The 15,889-nt window shown below is 54.3% G+C and overlaps 3 protein-coding genes across 3 annotated transcripts; 2 read left to right on the forward strand and 1 right to left on the reverse strand.

Moving 5' to 3' along the window:
- Nucleotides 1-566: 566 nt before the first annotated feature.
- BGZ61DRAFT_505868 (uncharacterized protein) lies at nucleotides 567-4,370 on the forward strand (the record flags this gene model as incomplete). The annotated part of the gene is made up of 7 exons (XM_046251849.1): nucleotides 567-1,909; nucleotides 1,946-2,077; nucleotides 2,114-2,169; nucleotides 2,209-2,337; nucleotides 2,368-2,751; nucleotides 2,812-3,393; nucleotides 3,892-4,370. The coding sequence occupies 7 exons, from the start codon at nucleotides 567-569 to the stop codon at nucleotides 3,951-3,953; spliced, it is 2,688 nt and encodes an 895-aa protein (XP_046104529.1). The 3' UTR covers nucleotides 3,954-4,370.
- Nucleotides 4,371-6,639: 2,269 nt separating this feature from the next.
- Nucleotides 6,640-8,890, forward strand: BGZ61DRAFT_351676 (phosphatase 2C-domain-containing protein; the record flags this gene model as incomplete). Its single annotated transcript, XM_046240351.1, has 7 exons — nucleotides 6,640-6,675; nucleotides 7,098-7,392; nucleotides 7,523-7,596; nucleotides 7,697-7,781; nucleotides 7,884-8,090; nucleotides 8,142-8,405; nucleotides 8,535-8,890. 7 exons carry the CDS (start codon nucleotides 6,640-6,642, stop codon nucleotides 8,888-8,890), a joined length of 1,317 nt encoding a protein of 438 aa, XP_046104530.1.
- Nucleotides 8,891-10,104: 1,214 nt separating this feature from the next.
- BGZ61DRAFT_351231 (uncharacterized protein) lies at nucleotides 10,105-14,739 on the reverse strand (the record flags this gene model as incomplete). The annotated part of the gene is made up of 5 exons (XM_046240316.1): nucleotides 10,105-12,546; nucleotides 12,670-12,736; nucleotides 13,283-14,123; nucleotides 14,182-14,355; nucleotides 14,415-14,739. The coding sequence occupies 5 exons, from the start codon at nucleotides 14,737-14,739 to the stop codon at nucleotides 10,105-10,107; spliced, it is 3,849 nt and encodes a 1,282-aa protein (XP_046104531.1).
- Between the last annotated feature and the right edge of the window lie 1,150 nt (nucleotides 14,740-15,889).

Consider the following 15,889-nt stretch of genomic DNA (forward strand, 5'->3'; position numbering starts at 1 on the left):
TTGCGACGGGGCTGCTCTACCCCTCAAGACTCATAATGGCCTGCTAATCTAGCCGAGGGGCATCCAAACCCAGTTGTCTCACCCTCTTCTTCGCCCATCCCAAGACGGCGGGCCTTATTCAGGAATGCACTTACGGTGATGCCAGCCTCTGGCGAGCGCTCTTGTGCCCTCCCCCGCCACATCTCTACTACCGGTGCCCTCGGTGCTGCCGTGGCTGAGACAGAATGCCTCTGGTCGCTATGAAGATATGAGCCTGCCCACCAATCGCCCTGCGGGCTGGGCACTATCCCGTCATCCAACAATAGCCTGGTGGAGCAATTGTACGGAATGAAGGGCGCAGTATTCCTGCGGTGGGAAGCCGTCATCCCGCCAGCCATCTAGATGTCCGTGACGATATGTCCTCGTGCGCCTTCGCACAATACCGTAGTCTTTCGCCGTCTTGAACTTTCCCTTGTTCTTCCACTCTTACTCTTACACTGCGACTCTTTTCTGCTTCCCGTTGGATGGCGACTTGAATCCCTTCCAGCTTCACGATCAAGCGTTCGACGGCGCGATTTCGTGCTATGATGGCTCCTCTTGCGATACTCTTTGCCGCTCTCCACCTCTTCCACCTGGTGTGCTGTGAGCCCACAGTTAATTTTCCACTCAACTCCCAGCTACCGCCTGTGGCCCGGGTAGACAAGCCTTTCTCATACACTTTCTCGCCATACACTTTCAAATCTGACTCGTCAATCTCATACTCACTCGGCGACGCTCCCAAATGGCTGTCCATTAGCAGCAAGGATGGTCGCCTCTACGGTACACCCACTGATAGCGCCATTCCTTCGGGCGATGTAGTCGGCCAAACCATTGAGATCATTGCCAATGATGATACCGGCTCATCGACTCTCAACGCAACCCTCGTCATCTCAAGAAACGAGTCTCCTTCGATCAACATACCTCTCGCAGACCAGATCGAAAACCTGGGCGATTACTCAGCTCCCTCATCCTTGCTACTCTACCCGTCCAAGGAATTCTCCTTTTCGTTTGATCCCGATACATTCCACCACCAACCTCAAATGATCAACTATTACGCCAGCTCCGATGACAACAGCCCTCTCCCCTCATGGGTGAAGTTCAGTCCTGACACTCTGACCTTCAGCGGCAAAACACCACCTTTCGAGTCTCTCGTCCAACCTCCACAGACATTTGGTTTCAAGTTGATTGCCTCCGATATCGTGGGCTTCTCGGCCGCCTATATCCCCTTCTACATCGTGGTAGGAAGTCACAAGCTCAGCTCGGATAGCCCCATCATTATGCTAAATGGCACCCGGGGGAAGAAGCTCCGTTATGATGGACTCCTGGGTGAGATCAAGCTCGATAACGAGACGGCTCGGCCAAGTGAGGTCGAAGTGTCGACCGACGACATGCCCGATTGGCTATCCCTGAACAACAAAACCTGGGTAATCGAGGGGACCCCGAAGCAGAAGGGGGATCACTCAACCAACTTTACCATCAACTTTCGCGACTCCCACTCAGACACTCTTAGTGTTGTTGCCATTGTCAATGTTGCGACGCGGCTATTTAGCTCGACCATTGATGACATGAGCATACGGGCCGGAGAGCATGTTAATATCGACCTCGAACCATACTTTTGGGACCCAAGCGACATCAATCTGAAGATGGCCGTAACTCCCCGGGAGGATTGGCTCGAGCTTGATGGCTTCAATATCACTGGGAAAGTCCCAAAGTCGGCACCGAGTAAGCTCAAGATCTCTCTCACGGCATCCTCCAAGGCATATGACGTGGAGGAAACTGCGACTCTCAACGTGAAGGTCCTGGCCTCCACTCAGACGACTTCTTCGGCATCAAAAACTTCAACTTCTGCGACTTCGACCTCCGCTAAATCCACCGGCTCCAGTGAACCTACGTCAACAGCTGATGAAGGTATTGCAGATGAACACAGTGGTTTATCTACAACTGCAATCCTTCTTGCCACCATCTTACCTATTCTCGTCGTCGCTCTTCTTGTTATGCTGCTCGTCTGGTGCCTTGTCCGCCGCCGCCGTAGATCCGAGACCACCTATTTGTCGGCCAAGTTCCGTGACAAGATCTCAGGCCCGGTATTAGAAAGCCTGCGCGTCAACGGGACCAATCCTAATATTCGCGGGTCTGAAAGGCAAAGAGATGGTGCGACAATGGAATCGCGTCTTTATCATCCAACAAGAGATGACTTTTCAGGGAGCGATTCGATGAGCTCTCCTGGGTCGTCCTCGATCTTGGACTTTTTGGCAACTCCCGAGGTTCCGGCGCGATTCATGGCGGAGGATCCAATGCACCAAATCACACGGACTGCCAGTATGCCTATGACAGGGACGACAACAGAAGGACGACAATCGTGGTACACTGTGGCGACAGCAACAGCGACAGCGACAGCGACGGCTCGGCGGAGTGAAATCTCATTAAGGAGCCATACATCAGATACGACGTTCCCAGAGTCGACTCATCAATTACTCCCACCACCAGCCTTCCTATCAGAGTCAGGAAGTTCGTCGTTCCGGAGCGGCCTTGACCTAACAATCCCATCGCTCGAGGACTTGCCCAACATGAGACAGAGTGATATTGGGGCAATGCGGGCGGAGCTCGCACGAACACGGGACCCATCCGCTTTTTACTCATCCGCCCCAGAAAGTTCATTGGCCTTCTCATCCTCGCACCAATCCAGCCCACGGCTGATGACCGGGGGTTTCAGCAGGAGGCCTTCAGATACTAGTCTGGGCAAACGGCCAGCAACTTCGGATGGGACAACAGCAGATGGGACAACACTCCTAGAGGAGGCTGCAGCGACGGTACCAGAGATGAGACAGCCAAGCCTAGCAAGACTGGCAAGTCAACAACGAATAACCCGACAACACAGCCGCGGAGCGTGGTATGATACGGACGGATCCAGTATGGGTCGAAGCTTCCGGACGGATCCATCGTTTGGATCGATGGAGAACTGGCGAGTAGTCCCTAAGCGACGTGAAAATTCGGGGGTTGCCTACCAAAAGCTTGTAGAAGCAGCACCATTCCACCCGTCGCGGCCCTTGCGACCTACATCACGGCCCACATCGCGGCCTACATCACGGCCTACATCACGGCCCAGCACAGCAATGAGCGGGCGGGAGGGAGCACGGCCGGGGGAGAGGTCGGCGAGCGCTGAGCTGATGTCCCCAAGCCAGTGGGGAGACGCCAAGACGAGCATTCGAGGCTCGGTGGCATCGCAACGATCGGGGTTAGGCCAGTCGGCCAGTCGACAATCACGGTCGGACGAAGAGCCGCTCGGAAACGCAGCCAGCAGGTATTCACGGCTGAGCGAAGCGCCGCCCAGAAAGTCGGTCAGTCGGTATTCGCGGTTGGGTGAAGCGCCGATGGGTAAGTCGGTCAGCCGATACTCGCGAGTGAATGAGGAGCCACTGGGAAAAGCGACGAGCCGGGTGTCGAAGCTAAATGAGGTGACATCCTCAACATGGAAACGGGAGGACTCGGGAGGGAAATCAGAAACGGGTAGCTTCAAGGCCTTCTTGTGAAGAAAAGGATGGAATAGGAGGAGTTAATTATGGGGTCACGCCTTGCTTGGGTCGAAGGTGATATTTACTAACTGACAGACTTCTCTTGTATACCTTTGACGACACGCGATGATACCAGTGCATTTTCATTATTTTGAGCACGTTTTGGCTTTATTTATGTTGAGGGAATGAGATAGAAACAAGAGACTTGGATAGTAATTTGATGAATGATGGTCTTGTTCTTTTTCAAGTCTACCTAGGTAGTTTGGAGCAGTCAACTCTACGTAACCAGCAACCAAAACGTGTCGTCAGTTCCCACCACCCTAACCAAAGATGCTTCAGCATGAAGACTCACTATTTCTAGCCCCTATGAATGACGCGAACCACACTCCAACGTCAGGAAACAAAGACCGAAGTAAAGTGTAACAAGTGAAGTTGAAACCATAGTGCTGTCAGCACTCGCCTTCTTTAGATGGGTAGCTCGACAACCACTGTTGTTCCCATTTTACGGCTTGTCGGCTCTGATAAAAACGTCTAGCAACACTAATACTGGCGCCGATAAAATGAAGGATTTTGGGGAGCGGGTGGTTGTAGAGTCTGACTAGTTCAGTGGTGTCTGCCGCTCCCCTGGGCTCTCGCAATCCACGCCGCCAGAGCTATCTCCTTGAATATCAGACTGGGTAGGCTGGGAGAGGACCGCCTCCGTGAAGCACTAGAAAAGATGGATGCTTTTCCTTCTGTAAGCGAGGTGCTGTGGTTTGGGTTTGGGTCAAGCACATCCTCAGATGCATGCTGGAATCCACGGAAGGGCCTCTGTGCATAGGTATTTGTGCTTGTCTCGCCGGGGAAGTCAAGATTGCAATGCGACATAGGCCAATTTCACCTAGAAGTCTCAACAATATACCTATGAGTAAGTTAAACCTAAGAAAATTAAATAAATTTTATTCTAAGTATTTATCCTCTAAGTTTTACTATTTAAATTTTATCTTTTAATTTATTTTAGGGGAGAAACTGGATAATCTTCAGAATAAGATACTTTGAGGCGGGCGTACAGTCCAGGTACATTACCTTGCACTAAGTTTAGGTGTAAAAGGTCGTACTTGTGTGCGATTAGCATTTTGAACGTGTGCGAATAGCAATACTCATATTTATTTTTCTCGGCAAATTTCGTTTCGTTACATTTCAAGGAACAATCCTCTTGGGCAATAATATCCCTATCATGCTTCATATGTTTATTCCTTGCTATATTATAATGGATTGATCGAAATAGGGGTCAGCATCTGCCCTTCCTAAAGTGAAGGTCCGGCCACGTCCAAAAACTACAAGCAAGAACTTTGGCGCATCAATTAAACCCTAAGTTAGCCGGTTGCCAAAATAGTGCCAATAAACCTCCCTTTCCAGGGTGTGCGACCCCAAGAATGGGCCCGGGATTGTTCTAAAACGAAACAAGATGCGCGCGAATGCAAAAGCAACAGGGGGGATGAGCACAGCAAGGCCCCTGGTCTGGCCTGATGAGAACGGGGCTCGTGGTCCGTCGATAGAAGGGCACGAGGGAGCACAGCACGTATTCGGCTCGGCCTATCTGCAACGTCCAGGACGCGTTTGCGGGGAACACGCAGTACCCTTTCCAACATGGGACGAACGACATGACGAACCCCAGACCAGCTCACTTGCTGCGTGTTATTTTTTTTTATGTCAGGGGGCTGGCTACCTGTTTTTTCTCTTTCTTCTTATTATCCTTCTGTGCATGCCCGCTGATGATGTGTGGTTCACGCAGCGGTTCACGATGCAACGTGGAGGTCAACTGTGATTGAGCGCTGGTCCTGAGGTAGAGCCGGGCCGGTCGCCGAGATGACGGGCACGCGACCAGGTCTAGATCCGGCCCCGCGTGAATGAGAGCGGGCACCCTGTAACTGCCTAGGTCAGTGAGAGTGGGATTCACTCTGTCGCGTCGAGTAGGTAGGTAGCTAGCAACAGGTAGTTAGGCAGCGGTCCTCGAGTTGGTGGCGACAACTGTTGCTGGTGATTGAATGACCTCGGGGATTTTCCAGTTTTTCACTCGGAAAGTGGTGCCAAATCCAGCCCGCAGGAGACGAGATGCAGACCCAAGACGCAAGAGGAATCGTTAGGCGCCAGCAGCAAGGAGGTGCAATTTTGCGCCCCCTCCTTTATTGCTCTCCTCTCATTTCTTGAGTCTCTCTCCGTCTGTCTTGTGCATGCGTGCGTACTAGGTCGGTCCGCACACCACCCTCGGTGCCTAGTCGAGGCTAGGTATGACGGCCAGGCGCCCGGGGCTCCCTATCGTACCAGAGATTCAGTGATGGACTGGGGTTAGGGGCAGCAGTCTCGGCGGAGGCGATGTACTGTAGCGGCGTGGATGAGGTGGTCCGCGGCATGCATTGAAGCGCCGCCCGCCAGGCTAGCGACTCACTCAGTGCGTCACGGTGCTAAAAACTGCCGACCTAGCGCCTATTGACGCAGGCGATCCCTCTCGCCTCACTGAAGGAAGCAAGCAGCACTCTGTCCTCTCTGCAGCAGCAGACATGGCATAGACAGAATGGCACAGGGCTAGACAGGGCTTGCACACAGGGCAGACAGGACCCCGCTTCCTGCTGATTTCGTTTTGCGGGCATTCTTTGAATGTTTCTCGCGGATTCCAAACAATCACCAGCCCAGTTCAGCCCAGCCCAGCCCACCAGATCCCACGTCCCACACCTAATAAGTTACATCCCACATTCACATCCCACCTCGCACATCCACACGCCGCAACATCCACACGCACCCACAGCACGCACCACACATACTCCCGCAGAGCCTTAATCCTCCCTCCACCAACCTACCTACACCTCCAAACACCGAGCACCGAGCACCAAGCATTTCCTTCGCCGGGCCTCTTTGTCCGTGTCTTGGTTTTTCCCTCCTCTCGTCCAGTTTTTTCCCCTCGCCATCTCGTCGCCCGCCCCTCCCCCTCCGATCCGCATCCCGCCAGCCCCTCCGCCGGCGCAACCCTCTCCCTCCTCCCAGCAACCCTTCTCCTACTCATACTCCTCCTCCTCCTCCACAACGCGGTAGCTAAGCTGCCCGCCAACCGACCGATCACCGAACTCCAACCATGGGTCAAACACTCTCGGAGCCCGTCGTCGAAAAGGTGCGTTACTGCCGCTGCGTCGTCTCCTGCCCGTGTCTCCATGCCTGTGACTGAATGCCTGTTGCGCTGCCCATCGCCTGGCCTTTGTGTGTACTGCTGCGAGGGGCATCGCCCTTTCGCAACCCCCCTCACTCTCTCCACGCCCACGCCGAGCCACCACGACTCGGCTTCGGGCTTTTTGCCAGTCGCGCACCGTGTCTCCAGGGCCCATAGAGATTCCCGTGGAGGTCCTCGCAGCTCGTCGCGTCTCTCGTTTGCGCTCCTCGACGTCATTCTCGCCCTCGATCCTTGATGCACTTCTGCTCAACTTCCCCGCTCCGCCTTCACGCTTGCTCCCTCCTCCCCCCACCCGCTCACGCTCCGATGCTTCCGCCAAACCTCACCTCCTCAGACCTTCCCGCGCTGACTTTCACTCTCAATAGGCTTCGGAAAAGGGCGAGGATGAGCGACTCATTTACGGAGTCTCTGCCATGCAGGGCTGGCGCATTAGTATGGAAGACGCCCACACGAACGTCCTCGATCTCGACCCCACCAAGACTCACCCCGCGAAGATGAGCTTCTTCGGTGTCTTCGACGGACACGGCGGCGACAAAGTAGCATTGTTCGCCGGCGAAAATATCCACAACATCATCTTCAAGCAGGACACCTTCAAGGCCGGTGACTACACCCAGGGCTTGAAGGACGGCTTCCTCGCGACCGACCGCGCCATTCTCAGCGGTACGCGCCAACTCCTCACCTCACCTGACCCTCCCCCACTCCCCGGCTCTGTTGACGCTTGACACTTGACGCTTTGCGCTGCCACCCTTGCGAGTTCCAGGCGCTGACGCTGAATTTTTTTACTGCTTAGACCCCAAGTATGAGGAAGAGGTCTCGGGTTGCACTGCCTGCGTCAGCCTGATCGCTGGTAACAAGATCTATGTCGTCAGTTGCCGCCTTGTCCCTCCCCCACGTCCGCCCCACCATGCGGTCGAGACGAGGGGTGCCGTAACCCGCACCCACCATGCTAACCCAAGATATCCAGGCCAACGCCGGAGATTCAAGAGGTGTACTGGGCATCAAGGGACGGGCCAAACCCATGTCTCACGACCACAAGCCCCAAAACGAAAGTCTGTCGAATCCCTTGATCCATGCCTCGTCTCTAGGCGCGCGCTTGTGTTGTAAAAAAAAAAAATGACAATGCTGACCCGGTCATTTTGCCCACCGTTTAGTCGAGAAGAACCGAATCACAGCTGCTGGTGGTTTTGTCGACTTTGGCCGAGTTAACGGAAACCTAGCTCTCTCGCGCGCCATTGGCGACTTCGAGTTCAAGAAGAGCGCCGAGCTCTCTCCCGAGAACCAGATTGTCACCGCCTACCCCGATGTCGAGCAACACGACCTCACCGACGAGGATGAGTTCCTGGTCCTTGCCTGCGACGGTAAGTGGAGGGGGAGATCCTCGTTCCGGTAATGTGCAGCACTCATTGGAGCAGGTATCTGGGATTGCCAGTCTTCGCAAGCCGTCGTCGAGTTTGTTCGTCGTGGTATTGCCGCCAAGCAGGAGCTTGAGAAGATCTGCGAGAACATGATGGACAACTGCCTAGCGTCCAACTCGGAGACGGGCGGCGTTGGCTGCGACAACATGACCATGACCATCATCGGTTTCCTCAACGGCAAGACCAAGGAAGAGTGGTACGACGAGATTGCCCGCCGGGTTGCCAACGGAGACGGACCCTGTGCTCCCCCCGAATACGGTACGACCCCTCCTACCACTCTGGTTCATGGGCAAAAGGCATCCCCTGCCGAAGCCCAACCTCTACGCCGAGAGGGCTTGGTCCAATCCCCTGAACCGACGCAAGGCTAACCCCATATGCGTCGTGTAGCCGAGTTCCGTGGTCCCGGAGTCCATCACAACTTTGAAGACAGCGATAGCGGCTACGAGATGGATGCGGATAACAAAGGCCGGGCCTTCGGTGTTGGTGGGTACAAGGGTCGAATCATTTTCCTCGGCGATGGCACTGAGGTTCTCACGGAATCAGATGACACAGAAATGTTCGACAACGACGACGAAGACAAGGATCTTGCGAGCCAAGTCTCCAAGACCGTGACGTCCCCCGACGCGACCGAGAAGCCCGCCGCCGCGGCCGAGACGAAACCCGATCCCGCGAAGGAGACCGAGAAGCCCAAGGCTGTGGACGAGAAGAAAGAAGCGGCCCCCCAGGAGACTAAGAAGGATTAGGTGGTCCTTTCTGCAAGCGGTGGTCCGGATTGAGCGTCATTTACTGCTGGCCATGTTCCCCAGACCCCATGGGGCGCTGGGTTTTCAAGGATTTGGAGGGTGATGTCAGATATTCTCATACTAGGTCTTGCGTCTCAGAACTGTCGATGGAACGGTGTCAAATCGGGATCGTGTATGCGCACACGCACTCGCGCCCCCCCGACGAAGAGATCGAGGATGAGTGGAGGCGGAGGAGAGAGAAACCTCTTTGATATTTCACACTGGATCCCCTACCTGCGCACGCCCCCCGAGACCTTTTTTTCTCTCTTGTTCACTCACGCGAATGTCGAATATACCCGTTCTTTGCCTCACTCACACACCCACAGCCTAACACGTTTCTTTTCTCCTCCATCACCTTGTTCGGTCCGAGGAGCTACAGAATACGACAGCATGGAGCAGAATCATGGTCAGCGTCACATCGTCCACAGGTCATATCAAGAGGCTCTAATTGAGCAAGAGCCCATATAAAGAGCGCAGCAACGTCTTTGGTTTTTGTCTTTACTACGGAGCGCTAAAGACGGGCGAGGGAGGCATGTGCATATTTGATTCCTGCGTTATGATTCTTTTCGTTTACCCTTTTCGCCTTTTATACCAACTCCTCCTATTACAAAGAACCAGTCTCGACGGCGTGAGAGGGACGTGAGCTCTGCAACTACGGCGCGGTTGCAAGAGATAAACCGTCACGGGATCGAGATGGGGCGGACGCATCATGGCACCATATATACCTCCACAGGAAGCAGGAATTACACGACTTTTTTCTTGGCCAATTACGATTTGTGTCCCGTCATGTCTTGCTCATTGTAAAATGCTTCGTCTATCATATGTGGTATTTGCTTTCCTTTCCATGTTCCCAATTCTAGGGCCTGCTAGTATACATGAGTTTGTGAGGATGATGGTGGCGTGTGATGTGAATCTGAGGTAAGATGTGACAGAGATGGTTAGGCGGGTATGTATCCTGGCGATGAGGGTTTGATATACATGATGTGATACATGGTGCGTGATACATGGAGGGAGATTTGTGTGTGGTGAGCAAGAGTAGATGGATAGTACAAAGTCAGGCAGTGTCTTCGCCCAAGTGCGTAGGAGGAGGCCTCCGTCTTCAAATTGGGCTGTCTGTCGAGCCCTGTAGGTCGAGAGAAAGCCTTGTCAGACATTTTGTGTGCCGACGTGGCGCATCATGACCCCGCTGGTGAAGACGGCTCTGGTGCTATTGACTTGATTGGTGTTGAGTCCTGCGCCGGTGCCGACGACTCCCCCACCACTGGAGTTCTCCGAGCTCGAAATCTTCTGGTTACCCGAGATGGAAGCGATGTGCTTTCTCCAGCTTGACGTACCCTTGTCCTCCATGGCAAGGGGCGGTCATGGCGCCTACCGGCGTTGGGAGCTTTAATTTGCTCCTCTACCGACCCTCGCATGCCAGTATTCCTGCTGCGCTGCACAACACGCTCTAGTTGTTGTTGGGCCGCCAGCTGCTGCTCTTCTTCTGTCGGCGGCACCTCCTTGTCAGCCCAGCCCTCAACCATCGATTTCGGATCGAAGCGGCCCTTTAGTCGCACGTTGATGTTGCCAGGCTCGCCGTCCACACGACGGAGCTTAATGGCTAAGTCCTTGACCCGGATAGGCTGACGGGCACCATCGCTGCTCAACTTGGGTGACTTGTCTTGTCGGTGCAACGACATGTCATTGGAGCGGTAGGCAAGCTCAAGGGATCGAGCAAGAGACTTGATCGGGATATACCCTTCCCACTTATCAAGAATGACCCGCTCAATACGGGACATAACAGTCCTCGGCGTGGCAATCTTGTGGTTCTCCAGGGTCGCGATGACGTCTTTGGGGAAGATGGTCGGTTGGCACTCCCAACGCCGCCAGAAAGGGTCGCGGTGATGGCGAAGAAGGACCTGGGAGAGCATTTGGCGAGATACTTTCTTAAGCTTGCGGTGGAGCACGCCGTAGAAGTAGACGGTCCCGAGAGCATGAGGTGACCGCGAGTTGATGGCCAGGGTCATGAGGAAAATATACGTGTCCTGGTTGGGCTGGCAGCCAGCCGGTTGGAATAGTGACACGGCCCACAGTGCCGTGTTCCAGTCTTTCGTTGCTGCGGCGTGCTTGAGGAAGATATTGACCGCCTGGGTCTCAATCGGGTGTCCAGCCTCGATCTGTATGTCGATGAGACGTTTGCAGTCATCGATCCGCGGGTCTTCGGGGCGGTGGAAGCGGAGAAGTTCGGTGATGATGCCATTGACGGCACCGGGAGTGAGCCAATCCTTGCCATAACGATCCTTCTGGTCGGCGAGGAAGTCCTCCAGAGACCGACCCGCCTTGAAGGCACTGTAGGAATCAAGGGATGCCATCACATCGGCGATGCCCCGACGGGTAGTAGTATGGTTGAGCATTCCCAGCTCATACATGGTCACGACAATCTGTCGTCTCTCGCTATCTCCTCTGATGAGCTGAAGAAAGAGCAGCCAGGTACGGATGTTAGGGTGAAAGTACTGCGCCTCCATCTTGCGGAGGAATCCGTAGAAGAAGCCGAGGTCTCGTTTGTGGGCGTATCCCTCCAGCATGAGGTTATAAGTATCTGTGTCCATGGGTGTGCCCAGCTCCTCACCTAGTTGAATGAGTTTATTGGCCGATGCGCGATGTCCACCCTTGAAAGCCATCATGGAAACGGCCATCTTCAGGACCGGCGCCGTGATGAACGGGTGGGCGGTTGGATCTTCAAATGCATCGGTAATCAGGCGGATGCGGATGCCGTCCGTATCAATATGTCTTCCATTTATTCGACGCTCTCCGTAGAGTTTAATGGCGAGGTGAGCAGGAATTCGTCCATAACAGAGGCTCGCAATATAAGTCTCGAAGCTTTCTTGTGTCCACATCTCGGGTCTGGAAATCTTCTCGTATGGCTCCATGATCTCGTATGGCTGGTACTCCTTATGCACCCAAATGCTTCCGTCTTGGTCTTCTGGCAACGAAGCGCCACCATTGGGTGCATCCTCAATGGTAGGCCACAGCTGCTTGGTCCTGTAGTCGGATGTAGCAACCTCTCCAAGCTCGTAGACCTCGGCCTCCTTACAGAACCGCACGATATCGTCAACCGCTTGGGCGAGAATAGAGCTCTTCCCGCGAAGCACAATGGCCGATGGGTTCTTGTCCACAGATGCGCGCAATTTTTGGAGCACACCCGTAACGGAGTCGACGTACTCGAGATTCAGGTTGTTGACTTCGATGGTCCACGTCTTCGGCAAGACGATCCTCACAGCAGACATCTCGGCCCGTTCGCTCCACTTCGGCGTCAAACGCCTCATAAGCTTGAAACAACCCTTCCAGTCCGGCACCTTCCTGTTGAAGTGGCCCCAAACAATGCCATGTCCAACCTGGCGTCTCATATCTTGCAGGTGCTCGTCGAGGCTTTCCTTTGTAGCCGAAGAGTTCGGATACGTTCGTGGTAGGCCGGTTACGGGATGGTGAGTTCTCTTGGCTTGCTCGTCAACCAGGTCCGCCTTGATTTTGAAAGCATGTCTGAATAGTCGATTCTTGGACTCGGGTTTTTCGTCGATCACGGGCTTAGACGCCACGCTCGGCGGTTTGCTTGATACATCGCCCACATGGAGGCCCAGCTCTTTATTAATCGATAGCGTTATTGAGGTGCTTGGAGGGGTAGCGAGGTCCAATGGCGTCGGCGTCGGCGTCGGCGTCGGAGAAGACTCAAAGTGGAGGGTCGTGAGGCATTGATTCGGGACCCTGGAGGGCAACGGGTCCCTGGAAATCAGCAAAGGCCCAGCGATGGAGGAGCATCGCGCCCGAGCCCTCCATATTGACTTGATTCCCAGGGACATTGGTCATAAGCCAGGCATCGTCGGGGGGGTGGAATATATTGCTGCCCGCGTCGTCGTCAATTCTGGGGCCGGAGCTGGCTGGTCGCAATGCGGAAAAAAGACTGGCTCGGCGTTATCGCGATAACGGGTCCCACGCGAAGTCGGCGGCAGGCGTCACGTGGCACCCCAGGGAATCCTCGAAGACATCATCCCTCACCCCGGAATCTAATCGAGGCTAGATTGACATGTTATATTAAATAAAAATTCTTTTATACTCATGGACATATGTGGCTGCATAAGGAACAAACCAAACTATGATGAGGGACTCAATGAGACTCCGTGACAAGCCCCCCAACCCAACATTCGCCTAACAGCCCAAATCACACTGTCCACTGTCCAACAGTAGCCCATCCTCTAATATCAACAGGGATTGTCCATCCAGTCCTATTCCCATAGTGCGAACATAGCCTTGCCATAACCCAAGTCCCATGTATAATACAGCCAGAAAGAAACGCTGATATGTTGACGACCCTGTCACTGTTTTCGAGACTCGCCTTCCTTCGGGTGAGCTCCTCCACTCTGATCCAGGCCTTGCCACTCATTGCTCCATCCTTTGTCACTATCAACGGCGTTCTTGGTCTCGCCGTTCTCAGCCATCTGCTTGACATCGCTCCAGTAGGCCAACTTGCGGACCTCTTCGTCGGCGTGCTTAGCAGCGTCCTTAATCGCCTCGTTGCGGGCCTTCAACTCCGGAGTCTCCTCTTTCTTTAGCTGCGCCGTAGATTCGTCATACATATGCATCAAGCGGCTCAGCAGTATTCGTCTCGATGCCTGGAAAACGAAAATTGACATGATCTCATGCATTTCATTCTGCAGCTGCGAGAGATCCACCGCGTGCTCGAGGTAATTTTCGGCAGCCTCGAGCTTCTCTCTATCAATTCTCGACTGACGGAGGATTCGCATTAGGTCTTCGATGTTCTCAATATCTGGCAATTCCTCTTCATCGTCAACGACCGAGGATTGGCTTACACTCCTGGTGTGCCGACTGCTGGCCACGCTGTCGCGGGAGCGGTGATTCCGAGCCGATGTAGAGCAGACTGTGAAATAATCGGCATTCAGCATGTGCGGGTCAGTTGAAACTTCATCGGTCTGCCTCTTGGCCCTCTTGCGCGTCCAGGCACGCCTTCGCACAAAGGAGTTCCACCATCTAGCGCGGTGCCAGGAGCACTTTTTTGAGAAGGCAAACGCATACTCCCAGCCATCTTCATCCACACCTTCCTGGTGATTGATGCGCCATTCAGGCCAGGTCCATACCCATGAAGGGTCGGGAAGCTGCGCAGTGTGAATGTTGGTAGGGGATGTATTATGGTAGGCATTGGCTATTTTGGTGGATCAACACTCGTTCAGGGGTAGACCACTCAGTATGATTCAACTTACTCCAAGGTGCAGGATCAAGACCACCAAGCGCTTGGCCAGAGAAGAGGGCAATTCCGCAGAGAAATCCACCTCTCTCATTTTCGTAGAGAATATCAATTGTCGACTCTCGTTCTTCACGGCGTTTCTTGGGCTTGATCTGGGAATCGTTTCCACGCGAGACATTGGGAGTAGGCACTGTGAGAAGTTTAGAAACATGAAGAGGAAAATCCAAGCATGCAATCGGAGAGCCATACCCTGAACTTCAATCGACGGCCGCGGCACAGGACTCGACTGGCCTTCGCCGTTCTGCGCCTGGGTCTTTGTTGGTTGGGCTCTGTCCCCATCTTGAACCTGTGTGTCGTCCGAGTTCGGCGATGTCTCGTCTTCCTGCTCCTGGTCTTCTTCATCTAGATCAAGCAATCGCGTGGTGGTCGTGCTCCTCACCATTTGGGTGGGCTCTGGAGTCGGGGGCCCGAGGGGCGGTGTCCTGGCGGCATCGTGATCGACGAGTGAGATCTCATGGTCGTAGTCGGTAGGCTTGAGCCCCGCGGCCCGACGAGAGCTCGAGACTCTCAGCATGGCTGCTGGGCCCTCGGCGTAGGAGACGCCTCGGTTAGCCGAGCTCTATCAATCCATCCACAGCTATTGCGAGGTTCGTGCGAGGTCGGTGGGTGCCACAGGCTCAAAGGGGCATCGTCAAGAGAAGAGGCAGCCTGGAGGTCCGTCTGTACAGCGAAGCAAGTTCGGAGTGCGCTCTCGAGGGAATCGACCGGGGAAACAACGAATGAATTTGGATTTGGGATGGTCGAACCGAGCGTTGGATTGGAATGGAGGACGAGTTGAGAAATTCGACGTCGCCAAACAAGCAAGAAAGTTGGCGACGGCTGGGGGAGGCGCCACTGCCCTTGACCAGGTACCTTCGTCTACAGCTTTTCGTGACGGCGCAAGGACTGTTTTCAGCCCGGCGGCTTAGTTTAGGTGTTTCGCTGTGGGGTCCCGGGTTGGGAGCAGGGGGGCATCGCCTGTAGTCCACTATATCGAGGCCACTGTGGCCCCCTGCAGCCCGCTATGCCCTACTGAGCACTGCTTTTACACAGGTAGGTAGGGCCGCTGGGACGACTGAGCTCACAGCGCCAGTCACAATGGCCACGGCAAACGAGTTCGCCGAGAGGATGATGGTCTCTTGTGTCATTAGCGTCCACATTCACGTCAATGACGCCGTGTCTGTTGCGACGAGGCATGTGGCTGTGGCTTTGGACGATGGAGTTTGGTTCGAGCAAGTACAGATCGATGATGTAATACCGTCCCTGCTGCGCAGCTTTGTTCCATCTTGGGCCGAGGACAGTGGGGCCAAGTTGTTTGGACATGGTCTCTGGGAGGCCAAGCAGGGAGAATTCACTAGCGGCGGATGGCAGCGATCTTCTCTCCACTGCTAGTTCGCTGGAGGTATTGTATTAAAGCCCTGGTCCGGAGAGACCTTAGACCTGAAATAGCTCGACTTTTAGCGACCTCCAAGGTCTAAGGTCTAAGGTCTAAGGTCTCTGTGGATCAGGGCCCAGAGTGCGTTCTATCATTAAATCTGTGCGGTAGTTGGGTAGGTAGGTACCTAGGTATGTGGTAGGTAGGTAGCTTCTATGTACCCCTACCTGTGTGTGATCAAACCATCGAGGGAATCACATCTGTCGAGTCCCAGATCAAGGTCACCTGGACACTGCAGATAGACAACCAG

This window comes from Ilyonectria robusta, assembly GCF_021365365.1.
Source record: "Ilyonectria robusta strain PMI_751 chromosome Unknown BGZ61scaffold_9, whole genome shotgun sequence".
NCBI lineage: Eukaryota > Fungi > Ascomycota > Sordariomycetes > Hypocreales > Nectriaceae > Ilyonectria > Ilyonectria robusta.